General features: G+C 43.6%; 1 protein-coding gene across 8 annotated transcripts in view; it reads left to right on the top strand.

Annotated features, from left to right (window-relative positions):
- Positions 1 to 7677, top strand: part of CARD8 (caspase recruitment domain family member 8) — a 114134-nt gene extending 106457 nt beyond the window's left edge. For 5 of the 8 annotated variants that reach the window (XM_063657263.1, XM_054462030.2, XM_054462025.2 and 2 more), the window contains 2 exons: positions 376 to 420; positions 3763 to 6742. In XM_063657263.1, the coding sequence (XP_063513333.1) occupies positions 376 to 420; positions 3763 to 4028 (311 nt within the window). In that variant the 3' untranslated portion in view covers positions 4029 to 6742. Of the gene's footprint in view, positions 1 to 375; positions 421 to 3762 lie in introns of all 8 variants that reach the window. The other 3 variants (XM_063657267.1, XM_063657266.1, XM_063657264.1) reach the window with 1 other exon arrangement.
- Positions 7678 to 18183: the final 10506 nt, after the last annotated feature.

The following is an 18183-nucleotide window of genomic DNA, read 5'->3' as shown; positions in this document are numbered from 1 at the left end:
TGGTACAATCACATCCAAAAAATACATGTTTTAATTAACTCATGTAACGTTGTTATTTCATGTCTAAAACACTTTGACTGTAATTTATGTAGCACTGTATGATATGCTTTTGTAGCCCCCATAGTTCCTAAGATATTGGTCTGCAAGTTGAAAGAAATTGGAAAAATATGTTTCTTCCTCCGATGCCTTTTCTGAATTGTCAGTGAGTGACCCACAACTTAATGGGGTTTCCTCAGTGTATTAGTGTGCAAAACAAGATCCTTATGACATATGTAGAATTAAATTATTTCAGTTGGTTGCATCAAAGACTAGAAAAGCTAAATAAGGGTACATGATTTATCTCATCTCATCATATAATTTTTCCCTCTTTTGTAGTGGATCTCCAGCTTGCAGCTGCATCAGCCCCTCCTCCTTTCTCAGGTAAGTGAAATGTTTACATTAAAGCCAAGGGTATGTATGAGACATCAAGGGGTCTTTGAGTGACAGTGGAAGGTATCCAAGTCACATGGCACCAGAACGTTACTGGCGGCAAATCCGTATGGGTCTGCAGCAACCTCAATTCTTGCCTCCTTAGAAGACAGAATTTGACTGAGGGGCATAAGGCAGGAGGAGAGACCGAGGCAAGTTTTAGAGCAGGAGAGAAAGTTTATTAAAAAGCTTTACAGCAAGAGGCCGGGCGCAGTGGCTCACGCCTGTAATCCTAGCACTTTGGGAGGCCGAGGCGGGTGGATTGCTGGAGCTCAGGAGTTCGAGACCAGCCTGGGCAACACAGTGAAATCCCCATCTCTACTTAAATACAAAAGATTAGCCGGGCGTGATGGCGGGCACCTGTAGTCCCAGCTACTCGGGAGGCTGAGGCAGGAGAATGGCTTGAACCCGGGAGACGGAGGTTGCAGTGAGCCGAGATCGCACCACTGCACTCCAGCCTGGGCGACAGAGCAAGACTCTCCGTCTACAAAAAAAAAAAAAAAAAAAAAAAAAAAAAGCTTTACAGCAGGAATGAAAGGAAGGAGGAAAGTACACTTGGAAGACGGCCGAGGGGGTGACTTGAAAGACAAGTGCACGGTTTGACCTTTTGACTTGGGGTTTAATATGTTGGCACACTTCCGGGGTCTTGCATCCCTCCTCCCCTGATTCTTCGCCTGGGGTGGGCTATCTGCCTGCATAGTGGCCCGCAGGCGCTCGGAAGGGGAGCATGCGCAGTGTGTTCATTGGAGTCGTATGCATGCTCACTTGAGGCATTCTTCCCTTATCAGCTCAACCTCCCTAAGAGGTTATAGGCCAGTTAAACTCTGCTCTTAATGCACATTCTTGAGCCCACTGGCCCAGTTCCCGAGATCTTATTGGGAAGCTGCTGATCACCAGTTTCAGGTGTTTTCTCTCTGTCAGGAGACGGCCTTTCCCTGGTGCCGGCTGCAACCAATTATTATTTTAGAGAGACGGTTTAACAACTGCCTGACCATCACCTGATGGTTGCCTGACATTTCTGGTGGGGTGAGGAGGAGTCCTCTCCTGCCCTGCTCATATCTGACGAGCTACCTGCTGTAACAACATCTCTCAGCCAGGCTCCATTCCTTCCATCCTTGTCATCTGCCAAGAATGACTGATGTCGTAGACAAACAATGAGTATGATTTAATTACAGAAGGGCGTGAGGACATCATGTAGACACAAAAGAGCATGCAACAGCAAATTATTGGGGGGTAAATATTTAATATCTTGCATCTGGGGAACTGTGAATTAAACTGTTAGAGGGACAGAGTAAAGGTGACATGAGAAGGATGGTCAAGAGCTGGAAGTTCAAAGTCCAAGAATAAAAGTTGAAATATTTTGGACTTTAGACGGAAAGGCAAGAGTAACTATTAAAGGATGGATAACAGTATGTTGGCTCTTCAAAACAGCGTGGATGATTGAGTGTGGGTTGGGAATGAATAGGAAGTGGGGAACTGTGGGGCTGTTGTAAAAGTCAAGAGCAGGTATCAGCCAAGGATCTGTTAAGGACACTGGAATTAGTATATAGCAGAGAAAAAATTATTTACATTATTTAATATAAAGAGTTGGCTGGGTGCAGTGGCTCACACTTGTAGTCTCAACACTTTGGGAGGCTGAGGCAGGTGGATCACCTGAGGTCAGGGGTTCAAGACCAGCCTGGCCAACATGGTGAAACCCTGTCTCTACTAAAAATACAAAAACTAGCCGGGCATGGTGGCAGGTGCCTGTGATCCCAGCTATTCGGGGGGCTGAGGCAGGAGAATCGCTTGAACCCAGGGGCGGAGATTGCAGTGAGCCGAGATCGCGCCATCGCACTCCAGCCTGGGGACAAGAGTGAGACTTTGTCTCAAAATAAATAAATAAATAAATAAATAAATAAAATAAAGAGTTAACACTGAGAGGACCAAGTTTCTATCATCTAGTAAGCAATAAATCCAGGTCTGGAACTCCTTGTCTCCTGATGCCTTCATGTCCACATTAATTTTAAAAATCACCCAAGGCAGCAATCTGCAATGTCCTCTGGATCTGTGTAAAGTCTTGTGTGGCAAATGACAGAAAGTCTAACTTAAATGGAGTAAAATTATCAAGAGTGTCATGGCTCAGGCGAGTTCAAGGAAGAGATGTGGGACTGACTCCAGGGAGGCTGATTCATGGGCTCAAAAAACATCACAAGGGAGGAATGTTTCTCCATGTCTTCATCCCGCCTTCCATATTGTTGGCTTCATTGTCAGGCTCCACACAGTGTAAGTTTCCGAACTCATGTCTCAAAACAGACCACTGGGAGAAAAAAGAGAGCACCTTCTGAAATGGCAATCATGCCATTTCCTAGCTGTTGTTGCCTGGAAGGCCACTGAGGCAGATTAAATAAAAAGAAATCATGCCTCACATCTGGAGGTGCAGTGAGGATCAGCTAAGGAGCTTGGTTAAGAATCAGATAAAGGTGACGTCCGAAAATAAATCAAAGAACATCTCTGTAGGTGGTGACTGCAGGCTGAGAAGCACCAACAAAAGGCTTCTACCCTTCCTAAATATAATGTTTAGGATGTGGAGCAAAGTATAGCACCTGTTGCCTGCACGTTGAAATCAAAGCTTAGTAGCTCAGTCTACAGGAAGCTGGTCCAGAACATGTCTTGAATCAAAGTCACACCTCAACCTCCATGCATCCTAAACCACGTGATATGGAAGTAATATGATTCAGCCAAGTTTATACAGACATTATATGGGGCACAACGTAAACCCTGAGTCTACATGATGGAAAAAAGTCTGTATCTTCTCCCATGTTCTTCCTTTTCTATGCATTGTATGTCTCCAGTTAAATCTCTTCTTTCATAGCTCTGCCAGCTAAGCTTTGGGGATCCAGCTGAATCCTTCTCCATACCTCTAGCATCATGCACAGTTTCTGACAATGTATGAACTAGAAGATTTGTGTTTCGTTGTTAGAGGGATTTATATATAAATGTATGTACAGCAAGATAGAGCTCTGTCTAGGATTTCAATGAAAAACACCAACTAGGAAGAAATAGGCTTCAAGAAATTGATGAGAGGAGTAGGACTGAGGAAGATACATTATTTGAGACACCTCGATGCATTTGATACTGCAAAGGGTATATTTGCTCTGTGAATGTGTGTGATTTTGTATATCCACAAATTAAGCTACAGACACAAGACAAGGAGCAATCTCCCACCCCCGAATTTTCACTCTAAGCTTGGTATAGATCCTGAATCCTGTAAGTGAGCGATTCTCAAAGTCTGAAACTCCCCCTTTCATCCAGGTGCAGCCTTTGTGAAGGAGAACCACCGGCAACTCCAAGTCAGGATGGGGGACCTGAAAGGGGTGCTCGATGATCTCCAAGACAATGAGGTTCTCACTGAGAATGAGAAGGAGCTGGTGGAACAGGAAAAGACACGGCAGAGCAAGAATGAGGCCTTGCTGAGCATGGTGGAGAAGAAAGGGGACCTGGCTCTGGACGTGCTCTTCAGAAGCATTAGTGAAAGGGACCCTTACCTCGTGTCCTGTCTTAGACAGCAGAATTTGTAAGATGAGTCAGTTAGATAGTCTGGAAGAGAGAATCCAGCCTTCTCATTGGAAATGGATAAACAGAAATGTGATCATTGATTTCAGTGTTCAAGACAGAAGAAGACTGGGTAACATTTATCACACAGGCTTTCAGGACAGACTTGTAACCTGGCATGTACCTATTGACTGTATCCTCATGCATTTACCTCAAGAATGTCTGAAGAAGGTAGTAATATTCCTTTTAAATTTTTTCCAACCATGGCTTGATATATCACTATTTTATCCATTGACATGTTTCTTGAAGACCCAGGATAAAGGACATCCAGATAGGTGTGTTTATGAATGATAGGGCCTGGAAAGGCAACTTTTCCTGATTAATGTGAAAAATAATTCCTAGGGACACTCCATTTGAAGTATCACCTTCTCATAACTAAAAGCAGAAAAGCTAACAAAAGCTTCTTAGCTGAGGACACTCAAGGCATACATGATGATAGTCTTTTTTTTTTTTTATATGTTAGGACTTTAACACTTTATCTATGGCTACTATTATTAGAATAATGTAAATGTATTTGCTGAAAGAGAGCACAAAAATGGGAGAAAATGCAAACATGAGCAGAAAATATTTTCCCACTGGTGTGTAGCCTGGTACAAGGAGTTGTTGGATTAAATGTTCATGGTCAACTCCAAGGAATACTGAGATGAAATGTGGTAAATCAACTCCACAGAACCACCAAAAAGAAAATGAGGGTAATTCAGCTTATTCTGAGACAGACATTCCTGGCAATGTACCATATAAAAAATAAGCCAACTCTGACATTTGGATTCTACCATAGACTCTGTCATTTTGTAGCCATTTCAGCTGCCTGAAATGGCTACAAAAACATGATTAATGTTTTCATGGCACACATATTTCCATCCTTTTATGTTTAATCTGTTTAAAACAAGTTCCTAGTAGACACCATCTGGTTGAGTCAGTTTTTTATGGTGTATTTTGAACCCATTCTGATAGTCTCTTTTAACTGGAAAATTTCAATTACTTATGTTAATGTAATTATTAATATGTTAGGATTTATCCTCAGTCAGCCAGTTTGTTATGTCTTTTTCCATTCTACTGTTATCACATTTGTACCACTTAAAGTGGAATCTAGGCACTTTATCACCATTTAGATCCTATTACCTTTTCTCATCTAGGATATAGTTATCTTCTACATAATCTTTCTGTATCTTAAAACCCATCAATAAATTATTATATATTTTCTACTTTTAATCACTCAGAAGATTTAAAAAACTCATGAGAAGAGTAATCTGTTATGTTTTCCCAGATATTTACCATTTCTGTTGCTCTTCCTTCATTATTTTCCAAATTTCATTCTGCAAATTTCCACTTCGTCTGATAGATGTTTTTTAGTTCTTTTCGAGTGGTTCTGATAGGTACAGATTCTCTTATTTTTTGCTTCCTCTGAGGACATCTTTTTCTCACCTTCATTCTCAGTGATGTTTTTTGCTTGATGTAGTATTTTTAGTTGACATTGTTTTCTGTTCAGCAATTTCCTTTTAGCTTCCGTATTTCCTGATGAGAAATCTGCAATCATTCAAATTGTTGTTTCCCTGTATGTAGTGTGCCATTTTTCTGTCAGATTTCAAGGTATTTTTCTTTATCTTTAGTTTTTAGCCATTTCATTATGTTGGGGATGAGTTTCCTTGTTTTATTCCCCTTGGAATTTGCTCCATTTCATAAATAATTTGCAGTTTTATGTCTTTTACCAGACTCAGAGGTTTTCAGCCATAATTTCTAAAAATATTTTTTATTAGCCTGATTCTCATCTTTATAGGAAATAGTTTCAGTGATGACAAGTTCCAATAGCTTATATGCCCAGAAGGCCTTCAAAATAAGAATTTTGAAAGGATACAGAAAACAAACTTATATATCCTTCTCATGTTTTCTACTGTAAAATTCATATGTTTTGCTACTCTAAACCTAGTTTGAAATAAACAGTCTTGAGAATAGATGAAAATTTTGATGAATAGTGGAATTCTTTTAAATGGAAACCTCTTACATGTGATTTTGCTTGCCATCTAGAAATAAACCATAGTATTTATGTTGAATCAATCAATATTATATTTTTTTTCCTCCTCTTCTGAAACTCTTATTGTGGAAATGTTAGACTTTTATGTTTTCCTAAATATCCCTGATATTCTACTTATTAGGACATCTTTTCATTTTTTCCATTATTCTGATTGGGTAATTTTAATTTGTCTATTTTCAAATTTGCTAGAGTGTTCACCTGCTGTTATCTGTGTTGTCCCACTGAGTGCATTCACCACCTTTTAAATTTTGGTGACTGTATGTATCAGTTCTAAAATTTCCATTTTGTTGTTCTCTATATTTTAAATTTCTTGGCTTATATTCTATTTTCCTGCAAATGTGTCAGCATTTGCTTGTTTGAGCTTTTTTTTTTTTTTCAAGACAAGGTCTCAACTCTGTTACCCAGGCTGGAGTGCAGTGGTGCGATTTCAGCTCACTGCAGCCTCTGCCTCCTGGTTCAAGCGATTCTTGTGCCTCAGCCTCCTGAGTAGCTGGGATTACAGGCATGCACCACCACAGCCCAGCTAATTTTTTGTATTTTTAGTAGAGACAGAGTTTTGCTATGTTGGCCAGTCTGGTTTTGAACTCCTGGCCTCAAGTGATCCACCCACCTCAGCCTCCAAAAGTGCTGGGATTACAGGCCACTACACCTGGCACATTTGAGTTTTTTTTTTTTTTTTTTTTTTTGAGATGGAGTCTCGCTCTGTCATCCAGGCTGGAGTGCAGTGGTGTGATCTCAGCTCACTGTAGCTTCTGTCTCCTGGGCTCAAGTGATTCTCTTGCCTCAGCCTCCTGAGTAGCTAGGACTATAGGTGCATGCCACCATGCCTGGCTAATTTTTTTAAAAAATATTTTTAGTAGAGACAGGGTTTCACCATGTTGGCCAGGATGGTCTCGATCTTCTGACCTCATGATCCACCCGCCTCGGCCTTCCAAAGTGCTGGGATTACAGGCATGAGCCACTGCGCCTGGCCTCATTTGAGTATTTTTATAATGTCTCTTTTAAAGTCTTTGTCAGATAATTCCACCGTACGTGTTATTCAGTGTTTGGTGTCCACTGAGTTGTCATTTGCCGGACAAATGGAGATTTTTGCAGCTCATCCTTGTATTCTCAGTAGTTTTGATATGTACCCTTGACATATGAATGTTATCTTCTGAGACTCTGTGTTTTATTTGTATCCAACAGAAGATATTTATTATTTATTTAGTTTTCTGTGAACTGAGGTCTTAATATCAGCTCATTTTAAAAGTCTTTGCAGTGGTATTTGGATCTATCCTGTGTGTGCCTGTGAGACTGGGTGCAGTGTATCCTGTTAGCTCCATTCTCAGGGCGTTTGAATGTGAATTAGGACCAGTGCAATGAATGCTCAAGTTGGGGTTGGGCATTAGAATTCATAAAAGTCTTTATATGCTCAGATTCTGCAGCTCCATCCTCTTCATGATTGTGATAGTGAGGACAGTGGAATTTTGCAGTTGTCTATACCTTATCTTGAAGTAGAACTAAATTGTTACATTTGAAGAATGTACTTCATAAATTTACAAAAATAAAAAAATAGGTTAATGTTATTAAAACAAAAAGGCACAAATTTTTAGAAGTTAAATTGATTTATTTGAGTATGCTAAATTAAAAATAGAAGGCCGGATGCAGTGGCTCACACCTGGAATCCCAGCACTTTGGGAGGCCGAGGTGGGTGAATCAGATGAGGCCAGGAGCTCGAGACCAGCCTGGCCAACATGGTGAAACCTCGTCTCTACTAAAAATACAAAAATTAGCTGGGCATGGTGGTGCAGGTCTGTAATCCCAGCTGCTTGGAAGGCTAAGGCATGAGAATCACTTGAGCCTGGGAGGCAGGGGTTGCAGTGAGCCAAGATCACACCACTGCACTCCAGCCTGGCTGACAAAGTCTCACTCTGTCTCAAAAAACAAACAAACAAACAAACAAAACAACAAAAAAAGAAGAAGTTCATTAGAATGAAGCCACTAAGAAGAAGATGTAAATATCAGGTGATACTTACAATACATAAAAATGATTCAACATGAGTAAACAGACAGAAAACTCCTTGTGAAAAATGGGCAAAGGTTATGAGTAAAATGTTACAGTTTGTAAATCGCAATGGACAATGAACAAAAGTAGAATTTCATACGTCTAGTTATCAGAAACCTCATATTAAAAACCATAAAAATACTACATTTTATATTCATCAAACTTCCATTTATTAAGAAGTCAGTAATGCCTACTACTTGGTGAGTATATGGAGCACAGATGTAAGTTCTGCTGTTGGTAATGCTTGATTTTGGAAATTAATCTGAAGTTATACAGTGAAGTTAAAGGTATGTATACTACCTTATCCTGCTCAGGCTGCCATAACAAAATACCATGGACTCAGTGGCTTAAACAGTAAAATTTTATTTCTTACAGTTCTGCAGGCTGGGAAGTCCTAGATAAATATTTGGCCAATTCAGCATGGTTTTTTTTTTTTTGTTTTTTTGTTTTTTTCTTTTGAGACAGAGTCTCTCTGTCGCCCAGGTTGGAGTGCAGTGGCGTGATCTCAGCCCACTGCAACCTCCGCCTCCCAGGTTCAAGTGATTCTCCTGCCTCAGCCTCCGGAGTAGCTGGGATTACAGGTGCCCACCACCACGCCCAGCTAAGTTTTGTATTTTTAGTAGAACAGAGAGGAGAAAGTTAGGGGTGAGTCAGAGGAAGTACGAGAGCAATTGCTAAGAGATGAGGCCAAACTGTTAGGAACCAGGAAAGCCTCCTGTCACTTGTCACCCCACACATCAGGGCTTTCCAACAGAACTTTCTGCAGTGATGGTGTTACCCTATGAAAGGTCCTGACTGTGAGTTGTTAGGGTTCTTGGTGTGTGGAACAAAGAATTGAACAAAATGCACAAACAAAGCAACAAAAGAGCAGAGTAACAAAAGCTCAGATTTATGGAAGTGAAAGTACACTCCACAGAATCGGAGTGGGCTTGAGCAAGTGGCTCAAGAGCCCCGGACTGCAGTGCTCTTTAGAGTTTTCATTAAGCTAAAAGAATTTGGTAACACCCCTAGGTGCCCTTTAGAGGCCTCCAATTGGTTACACCCTATGAAGGATTGGCCCATGACCAATCAGAGGCTGAAGTGGAGACTTCTGTCTTGTTATCACAGGAGTGAGGATGTGGCCTGGATGCTGCCCAATCTTGCCTAGAACTGGCTGCACCTGCTTGTGCCTTAACCCTTGGTTACCCTAAATCCCTGTTATCCAGACTCATTGGGACTGCTCTAGATCTTCACTGTCCAATACAGTAGGCACTTCCTGAAATGTGCTGAGTTTTATTTCATTATAATTAATGTAATGCATCCACATGTGGCTAGCTGCTACTGTTCTATTGAAATGCAGCTATACAACTTCCCATAATGTTTCAAAACACCAAACTCTTCTGTAACTCCCCCAGTCTCCCAAAACATCTTATAAAAATCCTATAGCAACTGGCTGGGGGCGATGACTCACGGCTGTAATCCCAGCACTTTGGGAGGCTGAGGCAGGCGGGTCACTTGAGGTTAGGAGCTCGAGACCAGCCTGGCCAACGTGGTGAAACCCCGTCTCTACTGAAAATACAAAAATTAGCCGGGCGTGGTGGCGCACACCTGTAATCCCAGCTACTCGGGAGGCTGAGGCAGGAGAATTGCTTGAAGTCAGAAGGTGGAGGTTGCAGTGAGCCAAGATTGCACCACTACACTCCAGCCTGGGTGACAGAGTGAGACTCTGTCTCAAAAAATAAAAATAAAAATCCTATAACGACTGCACAATGCTCAAACGGCCCAATTCTCTACCTTTCCTTTTATACCTTACTACTACTCTCCTATTGCTCCCATCATGCCTCACTCCCTACTCACATTTCCCAGACGGAGGTTACATGTGACATGGCAGCTGAGAGCCCAGACTCTGGGGCCCGATTGTGTGGGTCCAAATTCTGGTTCTAACACCTCTGGCCAAGTTATTTAACCTCTCTGTGGTGTAGTCTTCTCATCTGTAAAATGGGGGCGTGACAGTAACGCCACCTCATAGGAATGTTGGGATGCCTCCACACAGCAGTCATTGTAAAGCAGAGATGGGTACAAGTAGCTTTATTATATATTATCTGTTTAACAATTGTATATGGGCCAGGCGCAGTGGCTCACGCCTATAATCCCAGCACTTTGGGAGACTGAGGTGGGTGAATCTCTTGAGGTCAGGAGTTCAAGACCAGCCTGGCCAACATGGTGAAACCCCTTCTCTACTAAAATTACAAAAATTAGCCGGGGGTGGTGGTGCGCACCTGCAATCCCAGCTACTCAGGAGGCTGAGGCAGGAGAATCGCTTGAACCCGGGAAGCAGAGGTTGAAATGAGCAGAGATCACGCCACTGCACTCCAGCCTGGGCAACAGCGTAAGACTCCATCTCAAAAACAAGCAAACAATTGTATATGGCTGAAACTTTCCATAATAAAACGTTTTTTAAAATAGGAGTACTTAGCATAGTCTCCAGCACACAGTAAGTGCTGATCTTAGCGTTAGCTTCAACACTTCAACTTTTCCTGACCATCCCCAGCTCCTTCTACAACCCAATTACTCTATAATACCTGTTTCCCCTATAATAACCCACTCTTCACAAACACTTAAATCAACCATAATGAGAGTTGCCAAATAAAATACAGGATGCCCAGCTAAATTTGAATTTCAGATAAACAACAGAGAGTAACTACAATATTATGCATTTTCTGAAATTAGAATTTAACTGGCCATTGCTTTCCCCCTAAATCTGGTAACTCTATCACTAAATGCCTTTGCATACTGAGGAATCCCCAGTGCTTCCTAGAGGCTGCTACTGAGTTGGCCTTCTATAAATAGCAACAGAATTAACTTATATAATACCTCAATTCCCTTATAAAACTTCCAGCTTCTCCTTACAGCGCCGGTTCTTCCCAGTCGCCTCCCAGTCCCTCCTATAGAGGACAACAGTCCCCTTTTCTTATACCTCCCCTTCTCCATGAAACCCCAATTCCTTCTATAGTCACATCTGTCCTGTTTACCAGTACTGTCAACCGTGCCTGGCTTCCAGCAGGAGCTCTATAAATAACTGCAGAATGGCAAATGAGCTTAATACCCCAATTTTCCATCCTGCTTTGGGAGGCTGAGGCGGGCGGATCCTACTGCGTTTCCACTTCCCCGTTGAGCATCCCAAGTACTTAGTAACATGTCGATTTCAATGATCTCCCCAAATCTTCTTATTACATAGGAATTCATCAAAACACTCCCTCTCCTTGAAAACATCCCATTTCCCCTAATATCACCCCAACTCCCCTTACTGCAGACTGATTCCTCCGGCACACTCTCCATCCCTTCAGTTCCCAGGCTGTTAGTCTAATTTCTCCCGCGAGGTTTCTAATCCCCGTCCCCCTCCACTCCAGGGTTACTGTGGCAACGCCAACCTTTGAATCCCCCTCGTGCGCGCTGAGCGGCTCGTAACCATGGAGACCGAAGCAGGTTTCCCGCCCCCGCCTCCTCACCCAGAGACTGCAGCCCCGGGGCCCAGACCCTTTGGACGAGGAGATCCAAGCGGGCCCCAAAATACTCAGCGTGTAAAGGGTCCTCCCCACTCCTCTCCCGCCAGCCGACGAAGGAAACACCCCGCAGCCTGCACATGCTCAGATGGAGCTCTGGGCCCGCGGATTCCACTGCGCAGGCCCTCACGCTTAGCAAAGGGACTTGGGCGCGAAAGCGCTGGTGGCGCTCAGCCGGCTGGGAGTTGTAGCTTTCTGGCTGCTACAGCAGGAGATACAGGTGGCCAATGGGTGAGCTTGCTGGAGGTAGGAACAAGGTTAAGGAAGCTGAGATCTTCGTGCAGACTGAATCGTTACCATAGCAACAATGAAGCATCGGGAAGGGCTAGTTCTGCTAGGCAGTCTGCCATTTTCATTCTTTCATCTTTTTTTTTTTTTTTAACTCAAAGCTTACTTTGCAACGGGCACTGTTCTAGGCACTGGGGATACAATGGAAAACAAAACAGAGCTTATATTTTGGCGGGAGGAGATCGACTTAATAACGGTGAACACGTCACTGGAAAAAGCAGTATGTTAATAAGTAACTGGGCTGCTTTGGGGAAAATGGAAATGCAGGCAATGTTAGAACACTGGTGCACACACTAATTCATTTATCCTCACATAGCTCTATAGACAGATACTATTATGACCCCTCAACTGTAACATAGGCTGAACAACTGAAGGTCACATGACAAGGAAGTAGTGGAGCTGGGATTTGAACCCAGGCAGTATGGCTTCATACTTGATAAACTTAATCACAATGCCAAACTGGTAAATAGCTGTGTGGCATAATTTCAGGTAGTGATAAGTGCTGCGAAGGATAAAGCAAAGAAAGGGGCTGGGATGGCTCTTTAGAGAGACTACTTAAGGATGGCTTTCAGGAAGAGGTGGCATTTGAGCAGGGGCCTGAGTGATTGATGTGACTTGTGATAAAAGAAAAACTTCAGGCGAATTAAATTTAAAGAAGTTTAATTGACTGGGCACGGTGGCTCATGCCTGTAATCCCAGCACTTTGGGAGGCCGAGGAGGGCGGATGGCTTCAAGTCAGGAGCTTGAGACCAGCCTGGTCAACATGGTAAAACCCCGTCTCTACTACAAATACAAAAATTAGCTGGACGTGGTGGTGGGCACCTCTAGTCCCAGCTACTCGGGAGGCTGAGGCACAAGAATTGCTTGAACCCAGAAGGTGGAGGTTGTAAGTGAGCTGAGATGGCGCCACTGCGCTCCAGCCTGTGCAACAGAGCGAGACTCCATCTCTAAATAAATAAATAGAGTTTAATTGAGCAATGAAGGATTCACGAATCAGGCATCCTCGGGCCAGAGTAGGCTGAAACTCCAGCACAGCCATGTGGTGGAAGATTTATGGACAGAAAAAGGAAAGTGACATACAGAAAACGTAAGTGAGATACAGAAACAGCTGGATTGATTACAGCTCGGTGTTTGCCTTATTTGAACACAATTCAAAAAGTTGGCTACATTTGATTGCCCCAAACTTGGTGATTGGCACAAGTGTAGGCCACCTTCTGTTTACACCTCCACTTGTTATAGTTCACGATGTACAGAACAACCTTCAGGCCGAACTTAAAATATGTAAGGAGGCAGCTTTAGGCTAAACTTGATTTAACACTTGTGAGCTGGACATGTGGGGCATATAGAGGGTTAAGTTTCACTAACCTTTAGTTTCCTCTTGCCTTCCTGAAGGGCCAAATACTGTAATACGTGCAGTTCCCTCCAATAGGAACGTACTTCTTCATTCTCTTTCCCTGGTAAACACATTCTTCAAGGTCCAGTTCTGTGAAGATCCTTCTGCCTGTTTTTTAAAATTTCTTTTTATTTGTTTGTTTATGGTCACATATGTCTCTTCCTAGTCTGGACTCATCCAATCCATTTGTCACAGTAAAGCTTCTGGGGCAGGGGAGGTGGTTATTCTAATGTACATCCAATCAAGCCACTCTCTGTTTAAAACCTTTTGAAGGCTTCCCATACCTCCCAGGATAAAGACTTACCTCATCTTCTATCTTTAAGGGCTTGCAGATTTCACTATCCAAATCTCTCCCTCTCTCACGCTCTGACCCATCTACACTGGCCCATCTTTTCTTTACCTTGTGGGCTGAGCTCTTTTCCACCCCAGGGCTCTGTGTGTGATTTGGTGAATCAATTAATGAATTAATTCAGCTTCCCGTCACTAACCAGATAACCCACATCTAAGAATCTAATGATAAAACAGGCAAGTGGAGAAGTTTTGGATTTGGTTTGCACTCAATTGCTGTTGTTTGCCTTCCCAGGATCCGTCCTGCCTCCCTCCCTTCCTTTCTTTTATTTTTTATTTTTTATTTTAAGAGATGGGCATCTCCGGGCGCGGTGGCTCACGCCTGTAATCCCAGCACTTTGGGAGGCTGAGGTGGGTGAATCATGAGGTCAGGAGATCGAGACCATCCTGGCTAACACAGTGAAACCCCGTCTCTACTAAAAAATAGAAAAAATTAGCCAGGTGTGGTGGCGGCTGCCTGTAGTCCCAGCTACTCGGGAGGCTGAGGTAGGAGAATGGTGTGAACCCAGGAGGCAGAGCTTGCAGTGAGCCGAGATCATGCCGCTGCATTCCAGCCTGGGCGACAGAGCGAGACTCCGTCTCAAAAAAAAAAAAAAAAAAAAAAAAGAGATGGGCATCGTGGGTGTGACTAGCTGGGGCCAGTGTCATGGGAGGTAAAGGCATTTATCAAGACAGTCGTAGGGAAAGAAAGGCAGATTTATTAGACAGATAGTACATTGCAAGAAAGCAATGGGCAGCACAGCAGAGGAAGAGCTGTCTGCAAAGGCAAGGGCTGCAGGGAAGTTTCATAGGGTTGTGCTGAAGGGGTCTACGTGCTGAACGAGTTACCCTAGTCCTCCCGGCCAAGGCATTTTTTGAGACAGCCTCACTCTGTCACCCAGGCTGGAGTGCAGTGGAACAATCATGGCTCACTGCAGCTTCGACCTCCCAGGCTCAGGCGATCCTCCCACCTTAGCCTCTTGAGTAGCTGGGATCACAGACGTGCACCATCATACCAGGCTAATTTTGTTTCTATTTTTGTAGAAACAGGGTCTTCCTATGTTGCCCAGGTTGGTCTTGAACTCCTGGGCTCAAGCGGTCCTCCCTTTGGCACCCCAAAGTGCTGGGATTTCAGACATGAGCCACCAAGCCCTGCCAAGGCCTTTTTAGTTCACCCAAAAGCCAGATGACTCCCAATATGTGGGCAAGCCCAACGAAGATTAGCTACTTTATCAAGATTAGCTGCTTTCATTTTTTTTTAAAGAAGCCTATTTCAGATAATTGTAGGTTTATGATCAGTTGCTTTGCTTTTCAAAGTATAACATGCATACTAGGATCTTGTTAGAATGAGATTCTGATTCTGTAGTTTTGGAATGGGTCTGAGCATCTGCATTTCTTTCTTTCTTTTTTCTTTCTTTCTTTCTCTTGAGATGGAGTTTTACTTTGTTGCACAGCCTGGAGTGCAGTGGAGCGATCTCGGCTCACTGCAACCTCCTCTTCCTGGGTTCAAGAGATTCTCCTGCCTCAGCCTCCCGAGTAGCTGGGACTACAGGCGCGCCACCACGCCCAGCTAATTTTTGTATTTTTAGTAGAGGCAGGGTTTCACCTTGTTGGCCAGCATGGTCTTGATCTCCTGACCTCAGGTGATCCGCCCACCTCAGCCTCCCAAAGTGCTGGGATTACAGGCGTGAGCCACCGTGCCCAGCTGAGTATCTGCATTTCTAACAAGCTCCTAAGGAATGTTCATGACACTGTTGCATGCACCACGCTTTGAAAAGCAAGGGTCTAGCCAAACCCTCAGGTGACCCAAGACTCATAAGCAATACATGTTCATTTTTATTATTGTTTTAACTTTTAAGTTTAGGGGTACATGTGCAGGTTTGTTGTATAGGTAAACTTTTATCATGGGGGTTTGTTGTACAGATTATTTTGTCACCCAGGTATTAAGCCTAGTGCCCGTTAGTTATTTTTCCTGATTCTCTCCCTCCTCCCATCCTCCACCCCCCAGTAGGTCTCCATGTGTGTTGCCCCCCCTCTGTGTGTCATTTCTTCTCATCATTTAGCTCCCACTTATAAGTGAGAGCATGCAGTATTTGGTTTTCAGTTCCTGTGTTAGTTTGTTAAGGATAATGACCTCCAGCTCCATTCATGTCCCTGCAAAGAACAGGATCTCTTTCGTTTAATGGCTCTATAGTATTCCATGGTGTATATGTACCATATTTTCTTTATCTAGCTTATGATTATTGATGGGCATTTAGGTTGATTCCAAATACATGTTTATTGTTACATACTTCGGAAGTTTTACAGTTGTTAACACAGCATTTATGTAGCCATAGATAACTGATACCCTCCATAAATCCAACCTGCTGCTTCCTTGAGACTTAATATATGAATGCTGATAGAATGGTATTTTTAGATCAAGATAGGAGGGTGTGATATGGGAACTTCTAGTCCCCAGCTTTCTCAGGAGAGAGCTGTCTTTTGAAGAAATCCATTGAACGAAAAGCAGGCGAGAGAGGAGAAACCTGACATTGTTTGAGCCCCTGCAATCAGCTGCCATCAAAGCCTTTGACTTCTCATGACTTGGATCACTGAATCATTTTTTTCTTTTTTCTTTTTTCTTTTTTTTTTTTTTGACAGAGTCTCATTCTGTCACCCAGGCTGGAGTGCAGTGGCACGATCTTGTCTCACTGCAACCTGCGCCTCTCGGGTTCAAGCAATTCTCATGCTTCAGCCGCCCAAGTAGCTGGGACTACAGGCACCCGCCACCACATCTGGCTAATTTTTGTATTTTTAGTAGAGACAGGATTTTGCCTTGTTGGCCAGGCTGGTCTTGAACTCCTGGCCTTAAGTGATCCACCTGCCTCGGCCTCCCAAAGTGCTGGGATTACAGGTGTGAGCCACCACACCTGGCCTGAATTGTCTTTTATCTCAAGTTCCTTCATTGCTACTCAAAGTGTGCTCCACAACCCAGCACAACCACATCATCGGAGAGCTTGCTAGAATGTTGGGCCCCATCTTAGACCTACTGAGTCCGACTCTGTATTTTAAGAAGGTGCCCAGGTGACTCGTGTCCACACTAAAATTTGAAAAGTGCTGAGGTACTTCAACCTGGACTTTGTCACCTATAATAGAATTAAATCCCCTTCATCAGTTGCGACAACAGAAACCCCAACTCAAACTTCCCTAAATCATTAGGGTATCTTTGATTGGCCAGGTACAATGGCTGTCATCTGTAATTCCAGCACTTTGGGAGGCTGAAGCAGGGGCATCGCTTGAGGCCAGGAGTTTGAGAACAGCCCAAGTAACGTAGCAAGAGACCTCATCTTTACAAAAAGTAAAAAAAAAAAAAAAAAAAAAAAGAAAAGAAAAGAAAAAGAAATTAGCTAGGTGGTAGCATGAGCCTATAGTCCTAGCTACTCAGGAGGCTGAGCTGGAGGATCCCTTGAGCCCAAGAGTTGGAAGGCTGCAGTGAGCTATGTTTGCGCCACTGCACTCCAGCCTGGGCCAGAGCGAGACCCTGTCTCTAACAAAAAAGATATATTTTACTTAAGAAGCCCCATGGTAGAGCAGACTCCAGAGACTCAACTGAGCCAAGCAAAGATCCAGATTTTCTTCATCTCAGCTGTGTCATCCTCAGTGTGGACTTCGTTATCACACCATACCAAGGTCATCATCAGCAGGTCTAGGCTGGATCATGTCTCTAGGCCTTCTTAGGAGTGACAGAATCTTTATTAGAAGCCTCCTAGGCCGGGCGCAGTGGCTTACGCTTGTGATCCCAGCACTTCAGGAGGCTGAGGCGAGCAGGTCACCTCAGGTCAGGGGTTTGAGACCAGCCTGGCCAACATGGTGAAGCCCCATCTCTACTAAAAATACAAAAATTTGCCAGGTGTGATGGCACACACCTGTAATCCCAGCTACTCAGGTGACAGGTATGAAAATCGCTCGAACCTGGGAGGTGGAGGTTGCAGTGAGCCGGGAACGTGCCACTGCATTCCAGCCTGAGTAACAGAGCAAGACTCTCAAAAAAAAAAAAAAAAAAAAAGAAAAAAAGAAAAAAAGCAAAGCTTCCTAGTTCTGAGCACAGTGGCTCACACCTGTAATCCCAGCACTTTGGGAGGCTGTGGCAGGAGGATTGCTTAAGCCAAGGAGTCCAAGACCAGCCTGAGTGACATAGCAAGACCCTGTCTCTACAAAAACATAAAAATAAAAAAGCCTCCCACCTCAACCTGAGCAGACTCGTTGACCAGGACTGGGTCACATGCCCATTCTGTGGCCAGGACATTTGGCACGAGTCAGTCATTTGAAGGTAGAATCGACTCATGTCAAGAAGTTGCCACGGGGACGCACTGGTCCAGATGATGAAGAAGGAAGCTTGAGTTGCTACGGAGATGAATTCATTGTGACTCCTGTATCCCTCAGGCCCCAGGAGGCCTTGTTGGTAGAAAGAATGAAGGAACGCTGGACCATCTCAACTGTTCCCTGGATCTGGGAC

Source organism: Pongo pygmaeus, chromosome 20 (genome assembly GCF_028885625.2).
Source record: "Pongo pygmaeus isolate AG05252 chromosome 20, NHGRI_mPonPyg2-v2.0_pri, whole genome shotgun sequence".
Classification (NCBI taxonomy): domain Eukaryota; kingdom Metazoa; phylum Chordata; class Mammalia; order Primates; family Hominidae; genus Pongo; species Pongo pygmaeus.
This window is presented reverse-complemented; position numbering and strand designations above follow the sequence as displayed.